Here is a 22,486-nt window from a genome sequence, read left to right as displayed (position 1 = left end):
TGCAATTTGCATAAAACGTTAGCGAGAATTTAACACATTACACCAAACCGTCCGATTCGCGGAAGTAATTACAAACAATGGGCAAAACGGATTGATCAGTGGTAAATGAACCGAGGATAATTAGTCCCTGAAAAGGCTTAACACACTGAAGGTGAACCTTTCGGGGAGCATTCCAAACCAGCCAGTACAGCATCCGATGCGCCGTTCATGCGCGTTCATGACAGACAGATGAACACAGTTAAGGTGAAACTGTTCAACTGCCAGCGTGCGATGGAGTTCAGTTTGTTTCGAACTTTCGCCGCGCTTGGATCGAACTTTGGTGAGCGTGCTGTGCCAGTTGTGTGTCAGTCAGTCAGTCTCCCTGCTCGGTCAATTTCGTACGTTTCGTTCGCGATGCCCTGACCTTTACTCAAACCGGGTTACACGGTACGCCGCCACAGAAACATTTACTTGGCTTGCGGGCACTACTGCCAGAAAGGATTAGCAGACCTTGGATTACAAGCCGCTAACAGCAAGCCAGTGCAAAACAACAAAATACCGAAACTAGTGAGAGTGCTCTTGAAATACGCTCCGCGTGCCCTGTTGAGCCGACTCGTACAAGAATAATTGTTCTAACGGTCGAAAACGTGACACGAGCCGCAAGTGTAGCAGGTGTCAAAAAGTGGTGCTATCGTGCGATTTAAAAATACCCAAATGAATCAATTAAGGGGTAGATTTTTTGTCTCTTCCAACAATATCGGTTGAGTGATTCAAATTGCCTCTAAAAGTCGAATGATGAAAGTGCTCTCCTGCCAGTGGCAAAGTGCTCCGCGTAGTGTGCATTAGTGTGCAGGTTACTAAGAATTTGTCGATTGTGTGAGCGGTAATCGCTGAAGCGATGCCTAACGGGCTCCCCTTGCACTCTGCGTGCAGGAAGTGAATCTTCAACCCCGGTGCGGAAACTTTTAGCCAGCAAGCGTTCGTCCCTCTCGGAAAACGCTCGCCGCCGCGCTAGGATAGAAAGTGTGGCAGAACGGGCCCCACGTATCCCAGGGTGGATCCTGGGTCTTATGTTTTCCACAGCAACGCTAAACTACAGGAACGTGCTCATGCTAGTTTGGGTAATGGAATGCAACGGTCGTATTTAAAGTTCGAGATGAGTTAGTTTTGCTGGGTGAGTTGAAAGCTGCTGAATATCTCTTCCTAACAAATTGCCTTTTTTAGGAACTTTGGAGTATTTAAATGGTTTCAATTATTAAATTATTTATTTTGAATTATTGAATTATCTATTTCATATGATATTCCATATACACATCAAAAAAGAACACAAACATGATCATAATTCAGAAAAGAGTTTAACAAAGCTGAAAAAATATGTTCAACCTAAAGAGAGTGCTTACCATCCATATCTCAATGCGTCAACGTCAAATTTCCCCAGTGGAAAATTACACCAGCGCAACGCAAATTGTGAACGCGTGTTTGGTGGCTTTTTATAGCCACCCACAGCACCACATACGCTTTGCTCTATTACGCTAAAGCTACTTTTACTTTTACCCTGCACGACAGAAAACAAAAAATAAAAGAAAAACGCAACGCAAACATAAGCCATAAACCTGTACCTGAGATGAAATATTAACCTACCTATTCATCATAAACTCAATACTGATACCGTGGCTGCCGTTCATTTCGGAGTTGGAGATTTTGTCAATTGAAGGTAACCGGTAAGCTTAAATCGACGGAAACCATACATTTTAAAGTCAGGCCCATATTTCGTAACCATAATAAAATTGGCCCAACTAGCTGCCAAAACGATCGAATGTGATGGTAGGAGAGCAAACAAAAACAATACCACCTGAACCCAACGGCCATTATTGGTTATGGATAAGTGCCAAACAGACCGTTAACCCGAACCAAAACAACCATTCCAACAAAAGCATCACCACAAATCGTTAAGCGGAAAATGAAGGCAAATGAGTTGGAGTGGGTTGTTTCCTTTTTTTTTTCATACAACCAATAACAATTGCAATCGTAGTGTGCGTAGCAGGAGTTGCCATGAATCACACGGTGTATATTGTGCTTCCTGCTGTGATCGGACGAATAATTAACCACCTGATCGTTTGAAGCCGGTTCCATAAATCTTTCTCCCGATTGTGAAAGTTCCGCTCCCGAACCCCCTCCCATGCTTTATGAAACGTAAAAATTTACCAAAATCGCTTCACAACGCTCAATGCCACACCGTTAGCAGTTGAGAATGTAAATCATGCCCGGCTTCACTTGTTCACTACCCGCCGTCTTTCCTCCATCCCATCCCACCAAGGCTGACGGACAGGAATAATATATGATCTTCTGACTCGCACCCCTCACACACTTAGTGATAATGCTCTGGAACGATGTCACAGACGTGTGACTACTATTGTACCACACAGATATACACACACACACACACACACATACGCTCAAAAACACGGGCAAATGTTTATGTAGCGCGTGTGCAATTTCGTGTTGATACATTTTTCGAATCCTTTTTAAATGGGATAAAGTAACAAGAAAAGAGAGCAAAAAAAAACCCAGCAACAACCCTCATGCACACACTCCCGCCCGACGGTTTACTTTCCACCATCGGCACACGATAAATCATTTTTCATTTTAGAATTCATCTGTTATACGTGCAATGATTTATGGATGGATTTTTGTCGTGTTTGTATGCATGTGCTTTTTTGTGTGTAGCGTCGCTAAGAAGCGCGAGGAGGGGGAGGGTAAAAAAAAACAGCGAAGGAAATGTGAATTTAAATTCCCTGCTCTCAACCGTGACCTGCACTTGCCGATGACACCTATTGGGATTTCGGATGTGAATGGATGGTGGTGGGATTTATGTTTTTGTCGGGGTCGGGTGTGACACAGCGGCAACAAGCGGAACCGGTCAAGTGGAGACGCAGATCAGTTGATCCTCATTTGTTGCAAACTCGTTGCGGGTCCTACATGATGAAGCAACATTGTTATGGTTTAGTTGGGGCTGTGGGAAGGGAAAGCAAGCATAAATCAAATATGTAACAAACTATTATTATCCTGTTCATTTTGCAACCGACTGTTGATTTTCACAGGATTGAAACAATCATTTTGTAGGGGTGTTCAGGGCAACAGGGAGACGACATACTTTATGTTCTTTTCAGATAATCTTATAGAATCATCATTTTCTTGGGTTTGTTCAATATATAAACCAATTTTAACACACTGTGCTGTTCAACATTGAACATACTTTTTATGATGGAGTTAAATTTCTACTCTATTTATCGAACAATAAAATAAAACTATTACAGCAAACCCCTTCAACGTGCAAAATTTTAATTTGTCTAGTTATGCTTTCATGTGGTTACTCAAAGGCCCATTGAACCTTTTCAGTATAACCATGAAATCTAGGAGACAACCGTATGACGACCGAGAAACGATGTTACTTTATTGAGATCTGGTCAACGACTCCCTTCTACAATCCGAGTACTTCTATTTTCAGTACTTTCACTTGTTTATAGGGTAGTAATGTTTTCATTTAAAAAAAAATGGAGTACAGCTTTTGTATTATGTTAGTCGAGAAAATTTTAATGGGACACAATTGAGGATATTGAACCAGTTCACGTACGTCACGGGTATCATATCAAAATTGCGCCAAAATTCGCTTTAAAAGATCGAATTGAGTTTTGGTGTCAGTGCTTGCCGCTGCGAAGCCTGTGGACGCGATTTATTCTTCCTGATATGTTTGTTTATGTTTACTAGGTTTACTGCTACTTCACTGTTTAGCCGATTGCATTGTCCTCCCGGCCAAGATAACGCAGCAATCTAGCCGTTTGTCTCTCGGTCTACGTTTTCAGCTTCCTATGGAACCCCAAGTTCCTCAGGGTCGTCTGCCATTCGGTTCTGGGCTTTTTTACGATGCTCTGATTGTTGTCTAAGGTGCCAAGGTGTTGTTGATGCCGGAACATGGTTATACGACGTCCACAAACTGGCCACACTGTGTACGTTTTAGATCGTACAGGGTTCCGTACTTTGATCGCGCTCGCTTCTAAACAAAGTTGCTTCACTTTTTTGCCCATCACAGTTAGAGTTCGACTGATAGAGCTTTCAAATGTTGGCTGCTGACTAATGGGAAAGTGTAATTACCGTTTCGTTAGTATGGGGTTTTCTCCATAAAACCCATGAAAAAAATCGACAATTGTGGTCCATGTTTTTCATACAAATGTTACTATTCTGCCACGATTTTTAAATACATATGTGCATCAGCTATGGGTTCAGTCGCGCGTGGTTTCGTTTACCATTTTACGTTATGCTTTCCAGCTTTCCAATTTCTAGTTTTGGTTCATATGATGCATGATAATCATAACATATCATTACACCTATTAATAATCAGGATCAATGCTTTGATAGCGATCGCTAACAACAAAATGAGCAATTGTACGCATTCTATTGAATGAAATGTATTGTTTGATGACAGATTTACTATTCCCAACAGCACATAACTAAGTGATGCATTATGTACTAGGAATACATGTTTTTAAATATCAACCACCATGGAAAACATGGATCGAAATCAACAGATTATGTACCACACAATACGAAATACTAAATCGAAACTATACTTAAAATAAACAATCACAATCAGAAAGTTATCTGATTTCTACAAATTGAATGCTTAAACTATTAAAAGATCATTGATTTTTCCTGCTGCAAAACATATACACAAATCCAACAAATCAACCCAAATACTCCACATGAACAAAGTTGTAGGTAATTAAGTGGTCGAAAATTTACGAAATTTCTTTGAAAACAAAATAATCATCTCGTAAAATCAGTTATGTTTGAGCGCAAGAAAACAAACTCCTTAGAACACCAAAACCGTCTTAAGCAATACGAACCCACGCCTTCGGCAGTTTGCTCGAACAGCTCCTGAAAACAAGCTGCACGAGTATTCAAAAATTAAAATCTTCCCCAAACCGATAAATTCAACGACTTCTTTGCATGGTTTCGGGTTTGTGCTCAACAATTTTCCACTTTGCTCATTGTTTCCATGAATTTTGCGGGCTTTTTTCCTCTCCCGACCCCAACGCTTGTAATCGCAGCTTGAACTCACTTGGCTCTATGCTTGCCAAACTCTCGGAAACAGACAACCCATGCGTGAGGGAATGAAATTCCACATAAATCACACAATTAAAATTGACTTTTGCCATGTTGGCAAACGCTCTCCGTACCCTGTGGCAATGTCAGTTGCCAGGGTGTTGTTACACGTTCGCCAACACAGCTGAGAAACAATCATAGCACCACCAACAGTAGCAGCAGTAGCAGCAGCAGCAACAAGAGCAGCATCCAACACTGCAACCCGTACTACAACGGACCACTTCTGTTTACCACTCCTTGCGGATGTTTCATCACGACCCGGGCAACCTTATCTAAATGTACCTTTCACTGAACGCGCCAGAAAATAAATCTCGCCATCCACCCCTCCGAAGCATATCTCGCTGCAAAGGAACGAAACAAATAACGGCTTTTCGCCACTTTGCCACCCCCCTTTCCCGCGTATTGGGATGTGCCTTTTTCTTTAAACTGTGCTTCAACACATCCAACACCGAACCAGGGCCGTAACAGCGCTGGTGCTCTCTTTTCTTCGGCGACATTCTGTAGACGTTTGTGTCGTAAATTGACTCCGGCCGTGTGGCATGGTCCACACACACACACACGCGCCTGGAGGGTTCAGTTTCGGGTAATTGAATTTTTGGTCACTGACGTGAAATACAATCTTTGCTGATAATAATGGGAACGTTTATCAAGTAAATAAATACATTAACAGCGGACTGTGAGATAGTGTCTCGAGCGAGGGGAGCGAGCGAGCGTATGCGGGGTATAGAGAGGGGAAGAAATTTATTTCGTGAGCCGAATGTGGAGAGATGTAGATCAGCTACGTGTGCGGGTGGTTGTATTATAATGGTTTTGGTCTGATTTTTTTTTTCACACCAGCAAAGCAACAATGCGTGAAATTGTAAAAACACTCTTCGGGAGGCACTTTTCATTAAGAATTTTCCGGGATTTCTTCCATGTAGGCACGTAGCATAGCTCTCCCGTAAGTCCTTTGCTGCACCAAAGCTCCGAATAAACGACTTTCGGAACAACGTTATTAAAATCTCGGTTCCCAAAGCAATCACAAAGTTCACAGTTCGTGTAACATAGCTGAGAGAGAGAGAGAGAGAGAGAGAGAGAGAGAGAAAGAGAGAAAGAGCGAGAACAAGCATGATTATGGTCGTTGCATTGTTTACATCTCATTTCTAAACGACCAACTTATTTTGTTCCTTCGTCAGTCGCATCTCGCTGCTAGAAGTCAATGCTGCATACAAATAGCAAAGCTGGAGCGTGTGCGATCTGCAGAGCAAAGCGCAAAAACATTCCCATTTCCCAGGAAAATCATACCACCATAGTGACACATCCGATTGTGACATACATTTGCGTTTCTATCGCTATCCGTAATGCTTTCCCCACACCCCGTACAAAATGCGCGTCACACGGCCAATGTATGTAGCAGCTCCATGCTTCTCCGCATCCTCCCCATCACAGATGACGGCTGGGCAACATTGAAACAAGAAGCAATCCATGCATAATCAACAGCACGAATAATACACTCTCCGGTCGAGCCTACGAGCCTACGATCCATGCTGCTGGAGCCAGAATATACTTTTCCTTTTCTGCTTTTTCTTTTTTTTCTCTTTTTCGTTGGCGCTTTTGGTCGCCTCAAATTCCGGCGGGAACGACCAGGCATTGTTTTCATTTACAAGTGAAAAATAACAAACACAGCGAAAAAACCAATCAACCGAGCATTCTCGGTGCGCCCGGCTGCCGAACATATGACACAGTCAGTAGTGCTTTCGGCCGATCATCAACACAGACACGCCAAGCGCACTCTCACACACACACGTCCGTACAATGGCAAACCCCACTGGGAGTGAGGGTACGCGACCAACAGCAGGCACTTGTACGGTGGTGATGGGGTCGGTTGCTGTTTTTTGTTTTATTTCCCCGGCGCTCATTTCCCCGGTCCCCACTTTTACGCTTCCTTTTGCTGTCGCCTGTGTGCCAGAATCGAAAGATTTGAATTTTAATTTTTAATCCAACCCCACCATGGCTCCATGGCGGTACAAGGATTCGTCCCACTCTCCAGGGAGTGTCCATTGTCCGGAGGGTTTTTTGTTTTGTTTTGCGTGTGAGTGAACGAGTCGCCGCTTGTCGACGACACAAAGTTGGGCCCCCATTATTGGCTTGTTGGCCCGTTTGTTCAACAGCTCATGAATTTCCGGCCGCCACCACCACCACCACCACCAAAGCCAGGCCCCGAACGGGATGCACGATCCGGTGGTTCGTGCTGTAGCATGAAACACTGCACCCAATTTGCCTAGTGCGTGGTGGAAAGTGTTTGTTTAGTATAACTAGAGATTGCATGATCGATGTTGAGCAGTGTAACGCGCAGCTAGCACACGCCCTAAACAGCTCTGCTGTTTCTGTTTCCGTTCTCGCGCTTGTGTTTACCGGCCCAGCATGAAACATTTCTGTGCGTGAAAAACTGCTACTGTTTACAGAGCAACCAAGCGCCACGCCATACCCGCACGCCGGCTTAGCGGTTGCCAGCACTCAATTGCATATTGATGTGTTAATCAGCGAAATTGCAAATCAAACAACTATGAAAAAAAAGGAAATTTGTAGCAAGCGCAGAGAATGCCGAAGCAACCCGAACAATCCCCACTATCTAGCTTGCGGATAGTTTATTTACATAAAATCGATACACGCCATAAATCGATAAAATCGAATGATCTTCAATTTCATTCGCAGCATCGTAACCAATCGCACAAACAGATCCAATACGTTTGCTCGTTGTTTGTCCGAACGGGAGTTGTTTTTTTACTCTATAGCTATTTTTCTCCCACTGCTGCGTATTTTAATTACATACATTATGCAGGACCGTAATTAATGCTCCATTTCATCAGACGTGTTTTTGCTATTTGTTTTGCCGATCTTTTTTTTTCGCCATATGTTCAATGGCATTTCATTATTTCAGTATCTAATTTTAACTGAGCGAAGCGTAAACAAAAGCAAAGGGTTTTAAGTTATTCTCAGAAATAAATGAAGCTGTGCTGAACTGATTCTACGAAATTTGCACCAAAATAAGCACAGACAGAAACATAATCGAAACAAATAGGTTTGCTCTTTTTTGTGTTGCTTCCCTTCACATAACAAACGCATCTTCCCATTCAATTACTGTTTGGAGATTAAATAAATAATCCGCTTATCCTTCACTGGTTAACTACTAGCGAAATTAAAGTGTTGAGCGCTTTTCAGTAGAGTGTTAAAGCGTTGGCTGACTTTTCAATTAAAGAGCACGCTACTTGTATGAGAAAATGGGTTCGTTTTCATAAATGTCCTAAAAGCAGCAGGGCTTTTGAGCTGATTTTCTGTTGGGAGCAACATATAAATTAAAAAGCACAAATCAAATATTCCGCAAGTCACCAGTGCTCATTTATTGAATTTCTACTGCATTGCAAAATAACTAGACACATTTTTATAATATTCTCCATTGACATGACAAGAATTAATGAATTAAAATAATCATACTTTATTGTTTTAACACAATACTTTAATTTTCCCTTAATAAGCGTTACAAAAGTATTTTCATATCCATTATAAATTGTTTACAATTTGAAAGTAAATGACATGGTTTTAAAATGATTGTTTCATAGTTGATTGTTAAAAAGTTTATTTAAACTAATTGTATTTACTGTCATACCTTTTATAATTATAATTTAAGCAATACGGCAAAGCCGTCCCTACGGAATAAAAAAAAATACCTTTTATAATCTACCAACTCAAGACCACTCTTTCTTTAAAATGCTGCCTTTGGACCTCTTTGCTTGCCTAGTGTTGCATCTTATTTCTCTACAAAGCGCGCATAATGATCCGTACCGATTAATAATGAATACGATTAGGTTTCGATGACCCATTTTTCATACTAAAAAGCAGAGAGATTTTCCATACTTCAGATAACAGTATTCATCATCCAGATTGTTTCCATGTAAAGAAATGGTCCACTATATTGGATTTCAATATATGTGTAAAAATATAAATGCATTTTAACATTGTTTTGTTTCTTTTTTTATTTTCATTTGAAAGGAGTTACTGGTGCTTTTATTAAACAAAAAAAAATCGATCAAATCGATCCAATAGACTGGTTAGTATGATAATAACCTTAAAAGTCGAAAAGTGTCCTCGCTTCATAATTAAAATTCTTTTTTTGAAAGCTTATTTGCACACAAACATACCAAATGCTTTTCTCTAAGTTTTAAATAAATGGTTTAAATCATAAATAAATAAACTTCTTAGTTTAAATCATTTTGATTAAACACCACTAAATACTATTCTAAACCTGTTCGGTGGTGATCAAAATTTCCGATATAAGAGAAATCTCTGGAAAGATGCCACTCTAAAAGCATGTTGGTGACAACGCCAAATAAAAGATTGAAACTGAGTTCAACCGTCAGCAGAAGATAAATCATCGTTACAACATACTGTGTGGCTAATGAATCAAATCGTTAATTGCTGTCAAGTGAACACATATTACTGAAAAACTTTATCATTCGCTTGAAGTTCATGCCGGGAAAAGTTTTAAGCTTTAAACATGATGTAAGCACAGTACGGTAGAATTCCACTGCTGACTGAAGGCAGCCATAATGGTTCTTAAAATAGCTACAAAAAATTAAACATAAAATGAATTACATCAGCTACTGTAAAATTCACTTCGAATGAATAAATGACCATTTTCTTGTGAGAATTACCGAACCAACACAAAAAGAGCCTTTTTGGCTCGTACGGATGGAGCGAAAATGATTACGAAATGTTCCGTGCACATTATTTTAACATAACTTCCCATCAAAGACCGGTCGAACCGTGCCTAACGTGCAGCCGCATGCAGCGCCCCTAAAAACCCGGTGCAAAGTAGATCATTTTTCAGACCACTTACACGCTATCGCACGCCAACGGTCAGCGCTATCGAAAAAATCCCATTTTCATCGACCATTTCACATCGAAATAAATTTCCATTACCCGTTATGTTTCTGCTCCTGCTGCTGGTGGAGGTTGAGGTGCTGCTGCTACGGCTGCTGCTGCTGGTAGGGCTTCTCCGACAGCTGCAGCAGCATCACACCAGCTATCCCAGCAGGTCGCTCGGTCACTAAGCTGTAGGTATTCGCCGCGCAAACACGAAATACCACTGCCCCGTTCGAACGGGACGCACAGCGCAAAAGCGACCGGCAGGTGTACCGTGTACCGTGGGACCGCTTCATCGCGATATGATGTTTGAAATTTATTATTCATAAGTCTATTTCCGTAAATTGGACTCAACTCGCCAAACGTCGCGAGAAACGCCCGTCGGTGCAGGTGAGGTGCAACGAGAGATGATGGTGTAGCGAGAAGCCAAGCGAGTTGCACTATTTGCATAAAATGCAATCATCTCGAAAGGACGAGCGCCGGAAGAAGGCATCCCCGAGCCGAGCCGAGTGAGTGCCAAAGCAAACCGAAAGCCCTACGACGGTAGGCCAAAAATCGCACATTCAAGCACAGGTATGATACAACAACTGCAGCGCTGTGTGCAAACGCTGAAAATCGACACCGGTGGAATGGGGCTGGACGCTGAAAGCAGTGCCGAGTTGCCCAAAATAAGGAAGTAATGCATGATGCTGCTTGTCTAAAACAGCATCACCCAATTCGGGCCCACCCGTGCTTGGACCAATAAAGAACGAACGCGATGGACGATAGAAAAGGGGAAACGATGGAACGAAGAGGGAAAGCTAGCCAGCTCGAATGGCAGCATGATGCACATTTATATGCGCAAGCCTGATGAGAGTGGGTCCCTTTCCGATTCGGATTGCCGTGGTTCGCTGGAAGCGAATGCAAATCGCTCCCTGGACTACGCTTCCGAAAGTTATGTCAAATAAACGCGCCCAAATATAAGATAGCGCAGACGGTGGCGCCAAAGATTTCGATTTGCATAACATCGGATTTCACTTACCCGAGCCCGTCCGTGTCGGGGCGCACGGCCTTCCTCCCTTTGCCGCGTGCCGGTTAGCCACTCTGGACGTTGGGTTGCGGCCGGTCACACGACCAGCTGACGGCTGGGCTTGCATATTTATCGGGCGCTGCCGGCCGAGGTACGATTCAACCCGCGCACAACCGGATAGTGTTACCTTGTGACAAACATTGCGCGTTATTCAACTAGCCGTTTAATCGGTGCGCCACCGGTAGGGTTTGGTTGTGGCTGTGGCAACGAGTACACATCGGTAGCAAACAACCTTTTCGCAAAGGTTGGCAGGTTCGCCGGGGTTGCCAGTGTTAATCAGATGGATCGTAATGAGAAAGTACGCCGGTTTGTGAGTATGCCGATTCTTCTGGGTTTGAAAGTGCAGCACAAACTATATGGCAGTGAAGTGATGTCAACGGTAGGAATGTTTCCTAACGCATGAAATGACGTGCTTCTAATGGGTTGGAAATGTAATTTTGCTGTGTTTGTTTTTTTTTCAGGAATGTGCTTCAAAATGTAAATTTTGGTTCCAAGCAAATGTAATATCCTTCTAAAGACATAATATTATGTGTCAATCAATGCCGATCAGTTGAGATTTAAAACGTGGTAAAATTCTATGTTTCTTTTAACCTTTAAGATTTTGTACTTTAATTTAAAAATATCAAATTTCATTATAAAGCCAAACATGAATTATTTGTATTCCTTGTTTGTGCTATCATACATTCAATTATGATAAGAGTATAGTACAGTGCCATTCTTAAGCTTATAGATGGATTGCAATTACTAACGCAATCTAACTGGAAAACGAAACCACATAGTTACATATTTACTACTTAAATAACACTACAGTCTTTTTCTTCTTCTTTGACACATCAAATTCAAAAAGAGCATTTAGTATATGAAAATAACCCAAATATTTTCTGAAAACCTGTCAAACTAAGAGGAATCCCGTACTGCGTATATTTGCTGATAGAAGTAATAACTTCTCACATAACCAAACAACGAGTAATGATACTGTTTCATCCTAATTATTCAAATCTTAATCTACTACTTAGCCTGTTGAAAAATATCAGAATTCAGTCGTTTTGAATTATTCTTTGAATTTAGCATACCGACCTGAACGTTGCGGGAAAATTCAACAAAAACAAGTGAAGCATAAGGCTCTTCTTGCAAAGAAAACAGCCTCAGCCGAAATGTTAGCATTCGTCGTATGATAACAACCTACACATGGCTTAGAAAAGCCGGGTTATACATGAGCCAGTTAGGCTCCCCTAGAACCAATAACCCCATGTAACCAGCCAAGAGGTGTACCTTGATTTCTAGAAAGTATGCTTAACCTATTTCGCTGTAAATCCTTCCTCAACCGTACCCTGGGCACTCCCACTTGCGTGTGTGTGGGAGACAAAATCGTATGATCAATTGCAAACCATCACAGCAAATGTTCGCCGGATCGCAATGTCTGAAAAATAACTTTCACCGTCACAGAATGCTGCATGAGAAATGACTGAATCCATTTCGGGCTTGTTTCATCCTCCAACTTTGTTTCGAATCCTCCGAAAAGCTCTCCCGAACCGTGTCTCAAACTTGTCCTCCAGCTCATTGGGGATTTAATGTTAAATTGGACTTTGTCCCCGGGTTTGTTTGACGCGTCTCGAAGGAGTAGCAGCAGCAGCAGCAGCAGCCCGGTGTCGGCCGGTTCAACGTTTTGTTTGCCCACAGTTTGTGCGCACCGCCGGCAAATGGCAGCCAGGCGACACTTGGCGTGGAGATACGACGCAAGGAGTGGTAGAGAAAAAACAATTCAAAGGAAGCTCTAAAAATAAAACGAAACCCCTCGATCTCATCCTTGTTACTGCCTCCACTGCTCCGGAATGTACGGCGCTGTTCGGTCGTGGTACACGGCCCGGTCATTCTGGTCCGGTTGCGGGAATGTAAATAAACTTGAAAAGAACACTTTTTAGAGGATTTACCGATGGGATGGGATGGGCGTGCTATTCGAGCGCGGGTGTGCAGCCCAACAGCCTGCGCTCGGTACAAAAACGAATTCCACTTACATTAAAGCTTTGCTTCAAGTGCGATAAGGTATTTTCTCCCACACGGCGCCTTTGCCGGCCGGGGGTGCATTCTCGTGAAATTAAGAAATAGTTCTTTGTAAAGCGCTGCTTCAACCGATTACCTTGGAAAACATGCAACGGCGTGATTAAATTTTTCAAGATGGTATAATTCTTCAAATTTTTCTGATTTGGTGCACAGTTCTTTTTGTTTTTTTTTTACACTATGAAATGATTCCAATTGGTTTTGAAAAACAATAGTCCTAGCGAGAGAAGTATATGCTGTTTAAAGTTTTTAATTGATTTATACATAACTTAATTTTGTACACTTTTTTAAGGCGTCGTTTTATGATCATCGTTCCAAGGCATTAACATTTATTTGGCTATAATGTGTCGGTTTATCGTTAATGATACATGTTCAAGAGAATTCATAATTGAGCCCTTTCCGTTTTAAGTTCGTAGGCTGAAATTTCAGCCTGTCAGCTGTTTGTATTGTAAAACAGTTTTAGAGCAGCTATCTAAGTCGGTATAATATACAGGTCGACTTATTCGAAGGTGTATGAATTTAGAAGGCTGATTTTTATCGCTTCTGTTTCTGAACAAAGATTTTAAGAGTGTTTTGTGTATTTGTCAAGCCTCCAGAAAGCTTGTTTGAACAAAAGTTTTCACCCATCCTACCAAAAAGTGATATTCAAATTTGGTTATGCTATGCGACCACCTGGACTACATACACTTTGATTCTGGATTCCATCACCAGATCTCTTTAATGCACCTTGGGATGATTGTAAACATCACCTTGTTTTGCTATTTTTCGAGCAGTTACTCGAAACTAATTGTAGCTTTGAGGCTAGAATAATCTGAACTGAAAATTGCAGGCTAGTTTTTTGTGTGGTTTTGTCTGCATAATTTCAGCCTACAACTGTCAAACTCTATACAAAAAACTGACTAGAATCGTGAAGGGCCCCAATATCAGCACCTGCAACCTTCATACTGTTACCCATTTTTACAAGAAAAATATGAACATTGTTTCAAGTTAGTAGTTGCTTTCGCAGAAATGTTACAAAACGTGAAACCTAAGCCATTTTCTTACTTAAAACCAAAAAGAAAAGCATAGGAATATCAATACCACAGTGCCAAATTTAACGTCAGTCCGTAATACAGTGGTAGATTCGTAAGACCTAGCAATACGCCCGTCATGAGTTTAAGCCTGCTATGAACCAAGCTCACGATACACACAACTGACTAGCCTGCTATGGGCAATCCAATAAGTCATAGATATCCTAGTTCATTAGTGGTTTTTGGCAGACCGAGATCAACCACACTTGTTGTGCTAAATTTTAAGAATTGAGGCTGTTAATTCCAGAAAAGGGAATCCTCAAACATTTTAATTTCACAGCCATTTTGATGATGAGCCACGGCAAGAGAGTGGCGATTTTTTTTTCTTCCTTCTTTTCGACTAGTCAAATGTAGTAAAGCGTAATAAAGTTACCGACATTTTTACTAAGCAATCCCGAGGAGTGTTTGATAAAATCAATGCATATTCATTTCGAAGGATTTTAAAGCGTTTACCTAAATCCTTCCCACCAACAGTGGGCGCTTGAACGTGCTTTCAGAATACAAATCCTTCCATATTACGGCATGTCTCGCGCTACCACCATCACAATCTTTACCCCAACCTCCAAGTAATCTCCTAATCTTCCAATAACCACCAGCTACTTTCATTTCACTTTACAGCCCCCAGGCACGCCCCCAACGATACGCGTCGACTAAAACTAGCTCTCATCATCTTTTTTTATCTTCCTTTCCATTGCAGCCTCCGCTCCATTGCAGAGATACCGTGGTACCTGCGCCCTTCCAACCGGGCTGCAGCATGCGTACCTGAGGCAGTTTTGCAAACGGTTCCCGCCACTGTCCGATGCAAACCGAACCTGTTCTGAGACAGCATCACCCGCGGCAGAAGTTCCGAATGTGTTGGTAGTTTGGTGGCGAGCTTTGCAAACCAACCAGTTTGCACCGGTAATCTTCCGCACATGACATAACTTGTACATGCTTCCCCGCAATCCAGCAAAAACAGCAAACCGGACAAGACGCACACAATGAAGCGACGGAGTGAAGTTTAACTGGAAACTTAAAACAGAGAGAGAGAGAGAAAAAGAAACGCCCTCGTGGTTTGGGTAGAAAATCACCGTGACGACCCCTCATTTGCACGCACCCAAAGTGCCCTCGGGGAAGGCAGGCGGGCAGGGTTAAGCATCGTCCAACGGACCGGCCGGCTCGCGGGCACTCGGGAACAAACACACCGAACACCTCACCTCTACTGCACGACCCCCTAAATGTGCGGACAAACGTGACGTATGGCTATGTACTACTATGCTAGCAAGCTATCAGCAGTCGCATGCGGTACCCGCTGCCGGCAGGGATTAGCACGCCGCCAGCGGACCAATCGCACCAACCGGCAGGGCGGCAAGAAGGACGACGATGAAGACTCCGACGATAATAGCAAAGATAAAAAGGTAATTGCGATCTCGCGCACACGATACCGCCTGTACACCTGCAACGCTTCGGGAGGGGGGGGATAAAGGGGCGCGAAAGATGAGCGTCCTCTGCATACACCGGCATAACGCAGCACGGACACGTTGGGTGATCGTGTCGATGTGTCGAGGAGGTCATGTGAATATGTAACAAATCTAACACACACACACACACACACACACACACACACACCGCCCGATGAGCACGCTCCGTACCGGTGGAAATTCGAAAGGTGTATGGAAAAACCTGAAGATAGTACACCCGCGAAGAGCCGTTTGAAGTATGCAAAAAGGGCTCTTGTGCCTTCTTCGTTGGGGGACATGCACTGAAACATATTACCCCCGGAACTCGCTACGCTATGGCAGCGCGGAGGCTTACTGGTGCCAGTGTCCCTTGGGCGAGTGCTCACCTTTCACTCTCTCACACACACACATGCACACAAACACACACTCACACAACCGTGTCAAGCGGGATGAAAGGTTTATCTTTTCGCAAGCAAACGTCGGCCCAGCACAACGCTAGCGCCCCGCGTGTCTCGTTTGCATTCAGCGCGGATGCCTGTACGTATAATAACGGCACGATAAGAAACGAGTCGCACCGCGCCGGTTGATTTTTGCTGCAGCATCCCGTGTGGCGTAAGCGGATACACCTGGCGAGTGGGGGGGGGAGGTCTAGGCCCGGTGAAAATGTCACCACGCTAACGGGGGGCCCACTAATCAGTACGGCTCAGTGGCGTTTTGTTAACTTTGAAGGCTCGTGAAGAAGTGTTGCCCCGTTGCCAGTGTGGGTGTGTTTTTGTGCAGCAGCAGCAGCAGCAACAGCAGCAGGCGGACGGATGCACGCAATGTGTGTAGTTTTTGATTGGAAAAGGGTTTGGTAGAGCCTACGGGAAGTAGTTTTCACTGTTCCCGTTGAAGGGCACGACATGTGTGGGCTGAGTGAAAGATAAAAGACCAAAATCAAATTAAATACGAGCGAGCGAGAGAGAGAGAGAGAGAGAGAGAGAGAGAGAGAGAGAGAGAGAGAGAGAGAGAGAGAGAGAGAGGAGAACAGCTAGCACAACTAGAACGCGTGTAGAGATGGAAGGCAGGATATATAAATCACAATGTGCTTAATTTCAAACGTACGATAAAAACCTTTTCTTCATTTTAAATTGGAAAGCTGGGCTCGATTATTTAAATTTTCAGAACGCATGGTTTCCACCTTTTGGTGCCTACAAATAGCACTGCATCGTGATGGTTTGGAAATCTATCGACAATGGCGGCCAGGCTAGAGTAAGTGAGAGTTTGGTACCCACTGTTAGCCATCCAATTTTGATACAGTGTGCTGAAACTGAATAGACAATTTATATACAACAGTAACAGCACTATTTGTTGAAATATCGGGCAAATATTAGCATGCAAACATATTCAACAAATCTTTTTTTATTAACATCTTTTTGAATACACATGCATTAATGCTAACATGAACAAAGAGCAATTTAAAAAAGTTATCATATTAGGCGTGCATCTTCGCCTTTTTTCCATTGGCTTGGTACTCAGTAGTGACTTAGCAAAAATTGGTTTAGCAAAAACATCGCTAGAGTCGTAAACCTAACCGCTATTTACGTAGTCACTAGCCCATCAATACCAATTTTATATATGATTACAATATTTAAACATATCGTTCAACCACAACCAAACCAAATTATATAGCTTTTTATGGAATTTTTTGGTACTTCGGTACCGATTTTTATGACAATCAATAGGCAGTAATGCCCTCTCGATCTATTTTTAACAGTGTTTTACAATGGATGAACTAACATACATTTAACATAAAAATATGCTCTATGGGATTGAAACTGTGGGGGAGAAATATTCCCTTTAATGCATTTTTTTTTTCAATTGTAAGATCGATTGGCCGGTCTCATGGTACAACTTAACAGCATGCCCGTCATGGGTTCAAGTCCCGAATGGGCCGTACCCTACATACGTAGGAGAGACCATCCTGCTATGGATTATCAATTAGCCACTAAAATCCAAGCCCATTAGACAGCAAAGGCAGACCTTGAACGACAATGATTATTGTGCCAAGGAAAAAGAAGCATCCATTAGTGAAACATAATAATTCGAGACCGTGTCATAGGCCCAGCATACTACTCTTAGACGTCAAGAATTCCATTTCTCATTCTGGATATTCTAAGCATGTGGAGGGATACTGTAGATAATGGATTGAGTCAAAGAAAAATCTAATTAAACTCTGTTATATCGCTACTCTATTCTCTAGTTCTCTAATCTAATTAATTTTATTTCAATCCTGATATTCCTGGACGACATCAAAGTCCAGTATACAAGAAAAGATCGTTTAAAAATGTAACAGTCCCCTCTACTCAAAACCTATAACATTTTCAAACTGAATTAACCTACTTACGAAAATAATTGCTTTGAACAATTAGCCTGCTTACATTTACAAAACGCAGCTCTACTTCTGTCTTGTTTATACCATAAGAGAGAAATTATACTAATTTCCCTTTTATGCAAATTGCATGCATGCAAATTTATGCAAATGCAATCCCTTTAATGCAAATCTAAATGAAAATTTTGGAGATAAAATAGTTTTATTTTCAACGTATACTTTTGGTCCAACATTTCAATTTCGGGTTTAAAAATGCGAACAATAATTAATTGATCATACCTTGATGCTTTTCGTAGTTGCTTTATGCCCAAAGAAGCTTTTGTATGGACTATGTGCCCAACGTTGTAAAATAAAAGCAGGACTATACTAGATATTGAAAAAAAACAACTAGTACCACTCAATGTATAACCATGCATTATTTAACATTATTTGCATTAAATAAAAGGAAAACGACCTTTCAAATATTGCTATGTCACGCATATGGATAATAACCCTCATAAACATGTATAACGGCACAGTCTTTCGCATATTTAGCAGCGTGTGTCAAATTATACGACCTTTTCCCTTACTTCCATCATTATCTCACGCAAACATTCCAAAAAATATGTCACTTTCTTCACCCGAGCCACGCAATGGCAACATTGTGATCGGGCCACATCTCAAACTCGCGATGCTTTTACATTCCGTAGGAGAAAACACACAAACACGTATTGCCATTCGCCTCATCGAAACACATCGCACTGCCGAGACTGGTAGCATATGTAATTAAATTCCCACATCAGCAGCACCCTCGGTATACATGACGCCATCCGTGCGCATCGTCCGCTACCCAACCGTCGCAGGCTGAAGGTTTCGAAATTAGTCGTGATTGGGTTGCACAATCGTACGCGGCAACACTGCCGCAACACTCTGCCGAAGAGCGGCTCGCTCTTGTGGGTTCACAGAGAGCAACAAAAAAAAATAGAAGCACCGAATGCAAACAGCCATAGCCTTAGAATTCCTGGCACCGAGTGCTGCCGTGAATACGTAAATAACTTTTCAATGATGAATCATGAATGTTCAGCCTTATTTTTGTGACGGGATATTTTTCCCCCCCGGCCGGTACCTCGTTATTCGTTACTGGTTTTACTAGCACTAGCAGGTTCCTTCTGGCTGGCCGATCCGATATCACAACCTCTGCATGCCAATGTAAGCAAACACAGGCCCGATCTTGTAACGAACTTTTTTCCTCCTAGTGCCGGTTCCTTTTTCTCCCTTCAAGATTCGATTTATTGCCAAACCAAATTACACGCTACCCTTGCAACACGCTCTATCGGGCAGGCTAATGCGGCCGTTTGTTAGCAAAAACTGTAAAAAGCTAACAGCAAACAAATGCAAAACTATCCTGAAATGTGACCAGCCTCACCCCCCTGCATCATTTACATATCTTTATGTCACTCAAGTCAACATTTCATATTTTGTCCCCTATTCGTCCAGTACGTTGCATACATTAACTCTGGTGACGCACTATCTCCGGCTGTTAAATATTGTGTGCCCCCACTTTAATCCCACTCCAAACCGTTGGCATTGCTACCGTAGCACCGCAGCAAATGTTTCGGCAGCCAACAACGGCCCAAGTGCAATCGAGCAGTGCACCGTACAGTAGCAAATGGGCCCGAGGCACGGACTAATTTATTCAAATGATACTACCGATGCTGTATGGGTTTTTGGCTTAAAATTTTCCAATGAATATTGTATAGGATGATTCCGTTATTAGCATGGATTATGCATAGGTGTGGTTTGTGCAACGTTGGTAGGTTAGCGATTTGTGCGTTTTTGATGAAGCGTATGAATAAGACATCGCCGCACATGAGGGCCATTGAGGTTGTGCGGCTGGATTACAGTGTAGATACGGCTGGCAACATTCAAACGATAGGTAAAAAGGATTCTGTTCGTATGACATAATTAATAACCGGATGGGGGTTGCAAGTTTTTCCCAATTCATTCCGGTGTATGGCATAAATTGAGCTTAGAAAAGGGATTACATTTTATGTGAGCGAGTGTGTTTACCCTTTTTCTTGGAAAAGCTTCAAAGAGTTGGCCAAACGTCATCCCAAATGAGGAAATATTCAACAGAAAATCAATGCTAGAATGTTTCATGAAAAAAATAATCAACATATTAGTTTTGACTGAGTAGTGACTTTTGAAAATGTACTAAATGAAATACTCAGAAAAAGTTACATTTTATTTCAGCATGCAGTTTTTTGTGTTTTTTTATTTGTTTCTATGGACATTCATTCGGGAAATGCCTACTGCCAACTGGGAAATGCCTACTGGACCCTAATGAATTTGGAAAAGGACTTATTGGTAGAATTGGTAGATTCAATGTAGCTTAAATTGATATCGGATGCCTCAAACAAATTGCCGATTTTGTCAAAATCCTCGTTCCAGCCTGAGCTAAAAACACAAAAAATGTACCATTGCAAATTGCTTTGTTAATAACTAAAACCACCAGTATACAAAAAATGTATTTTAATTACCAACGCATACATCTAGAACGGACGGTATCGACTACCCAACTGCTAGGTCGTATATCTTGGTTTGTGTCGAAATAAATGCAATATAGTAAAATGTTTGTTCGTATATTTAAGATATATTTTAAACAATTCAGAGCAGCTGTAAGAATCCCACAAAAAGACGAGAAAAAAGGACACAATTTGAAGTAAAACAACAATGTTGATGATGCTAACACTTAAACATACAAGAAACATTTAGGTTGGAAATTTAATTCATGGCTACAATTTGACTTCATCTCCATCCAATTAGCATTAGGATCTTCAATTGGCCTGTCCAAAAAATATATTTCCATAGGAAAAAGTCAAGAATTTGTCAAAAAAATATGAAAACTCCTGAAAAATCCCGTAATAAAATAATTAACTTATTTACTGCAACTTCTTATACTTTACCAAATCCTTTGACGCAATAGCACTGCAGTCGCTACGCGTCAGCGCTGTGCACGCGAAATTAACGTTCTTTTCAGTCTTAAACCAAACTTCACGAGGGAAATTAAAATCTACATTTAACAATTGATTAAAGTAAATAATAATAAACATAAAACTCAAACTCCTTTTCATGCCTCAAGCCTTTTAAACACTCCACCTAAAGCCATCTGTAACAACTGTCAATCGTGCGCCCGAATCTAGCAATCTATATTTCAAAGCATTTATAAACTTCGTATAAAATCTTCGCTCCTCCTTCCCAGAAACCCCAATTAGCCGCATTTGAACCATGCTTTGTTTTCGTGTACACTACCTCTTTGCATACCCTTTCATTTCGCTTCTCTTCTCCATCCTCCAGGCGCTGTCGAGCTTCTTCTGCGAAAGCACCAACGATACTATTGTGATATCGGTGAAGTCGTCCGAGCAACCGGAAGTGTGCTGCGAAAGTACACCAACGCTTGCGGTAAGTTTAGCTGAAAACCCTCTCCCTCCCACACCCACCGATCCTATCCACTCAGTCGCAAAACATTTAAAGCTGTCAAAAAGGGAAAAATATCACACCCAACCAAATGTGCGCACCCATACACACCAACGATTAATGCTTTCGAGCAGGGTATTACCCCCAAAGGGACGTGAAATGCTTTTGAGCAGAATCCGAATTTTAATCATGATCAGGATTCGCTGGAAATACAACAATCAACAGTCACCTGGGGCGTTTTTTTTTCTTACTTTTTTGTGTGTTATTTATGCTGTTGTTGATGCTTGGAGCTCTGAATCCATCCATTCAGAAGCCATAAATAAGCTTTCGAATGAACATCGGTTGCGTTGCTCCGACCGACCGGAAATGTACGAGAGCCGTTGAACAACTCTGCTCTGAACTCGAGATCGAAGTGATGCGTAGCGATTAAATGTGAGACCGAGGCTGCCAAAGGGCGTACTTTTCAGGTGTAGGTATAAAGTGAAGTGGTTTCTGCCGGCAGTGCCTCACCGCAAGCGTTCTAATATTCCAGGAATTGGATCCGACGAGCCTGCCAGATGAGAGCTGTTTGATATTCGACGATGTTTTTAGAGCGTGTCTACGTTAATGACTTGCATATATTTTGTTTGGAAAATTTGTTTGAATTTGTAAGGAAAACAATGTAACGCTTGCAGTTAAAACCCTTTACAGTGCAAGGATTACGATATTAAGCGCTTGCTAAGCTGTTGAAGAACTATAAGAGGGAGAGAGAGAGAGAGAGAGCAGCTCTTAAAACTTTAAATCGCTACGCTTCGTACCTGCTTCTTAAGCGTAAAACCATTGTTCTCCCAGAACAACCACAATATACCAGATTCGCAGTAATTTTAAGCTTTAATCCACGCACAGCCCAGCCACGAACCCTAAATTACTCAAAAGCATTCCCAACATCTTTGAGATCAATCAAAGTAACGCCTCTTCCACGTAACGGTACGCCAAACGC

The 22,486-nt window shown here is 42.0% G+C and overlaps 1 protein-coding gene across 1 annotated transcript in view; it reads left to right on the top strand.

The window, feature by feature from the left end:
- The first annotated feature begins 295 nt into the window (after positions 1-295).
- The window catches only part of LOC121596896 (ras-GEF domain-containing family member 1B-like), a 46,116-nt gene continuing 23,925 nt past the window's right edge, over positions 296-22,486 (top strand). The window contains exons 1-3 of the mRNA XM_041922262.1: positions 296-1,153; positions 14,939-15,638; positions 21,388-21,492. Of these exons, the coding sequence (XP_041778196.1) occupies positions 15,480-15,638; positions 21,388-21,492 (264 nt within the window). The 5' untranslated portion in view covers positions 296-1,153; positions 14,939-15,479. The remainder of the gene's footprint in view (positions 1,154-14,938; positions 15,639-21,387; positions 21,493-22,486) is intronic.

Source organism: Anopheles merus, chromosome 3R (genome assembly GCF_017562075.2).
Source record: "Anopheles merus strain MAF chromosome 3R, AmerM5.1, whole genome shotgun sequence".
Taxonomy (NCBI): Eukaryota; Metazoa; Arthropoda; class Insecta; order Diptera; family Culicidae; genus Anopheles; species Anopheles merus.
This window is presented reverse-complemented; position numbering and strand designations above follow the sequence as displayed.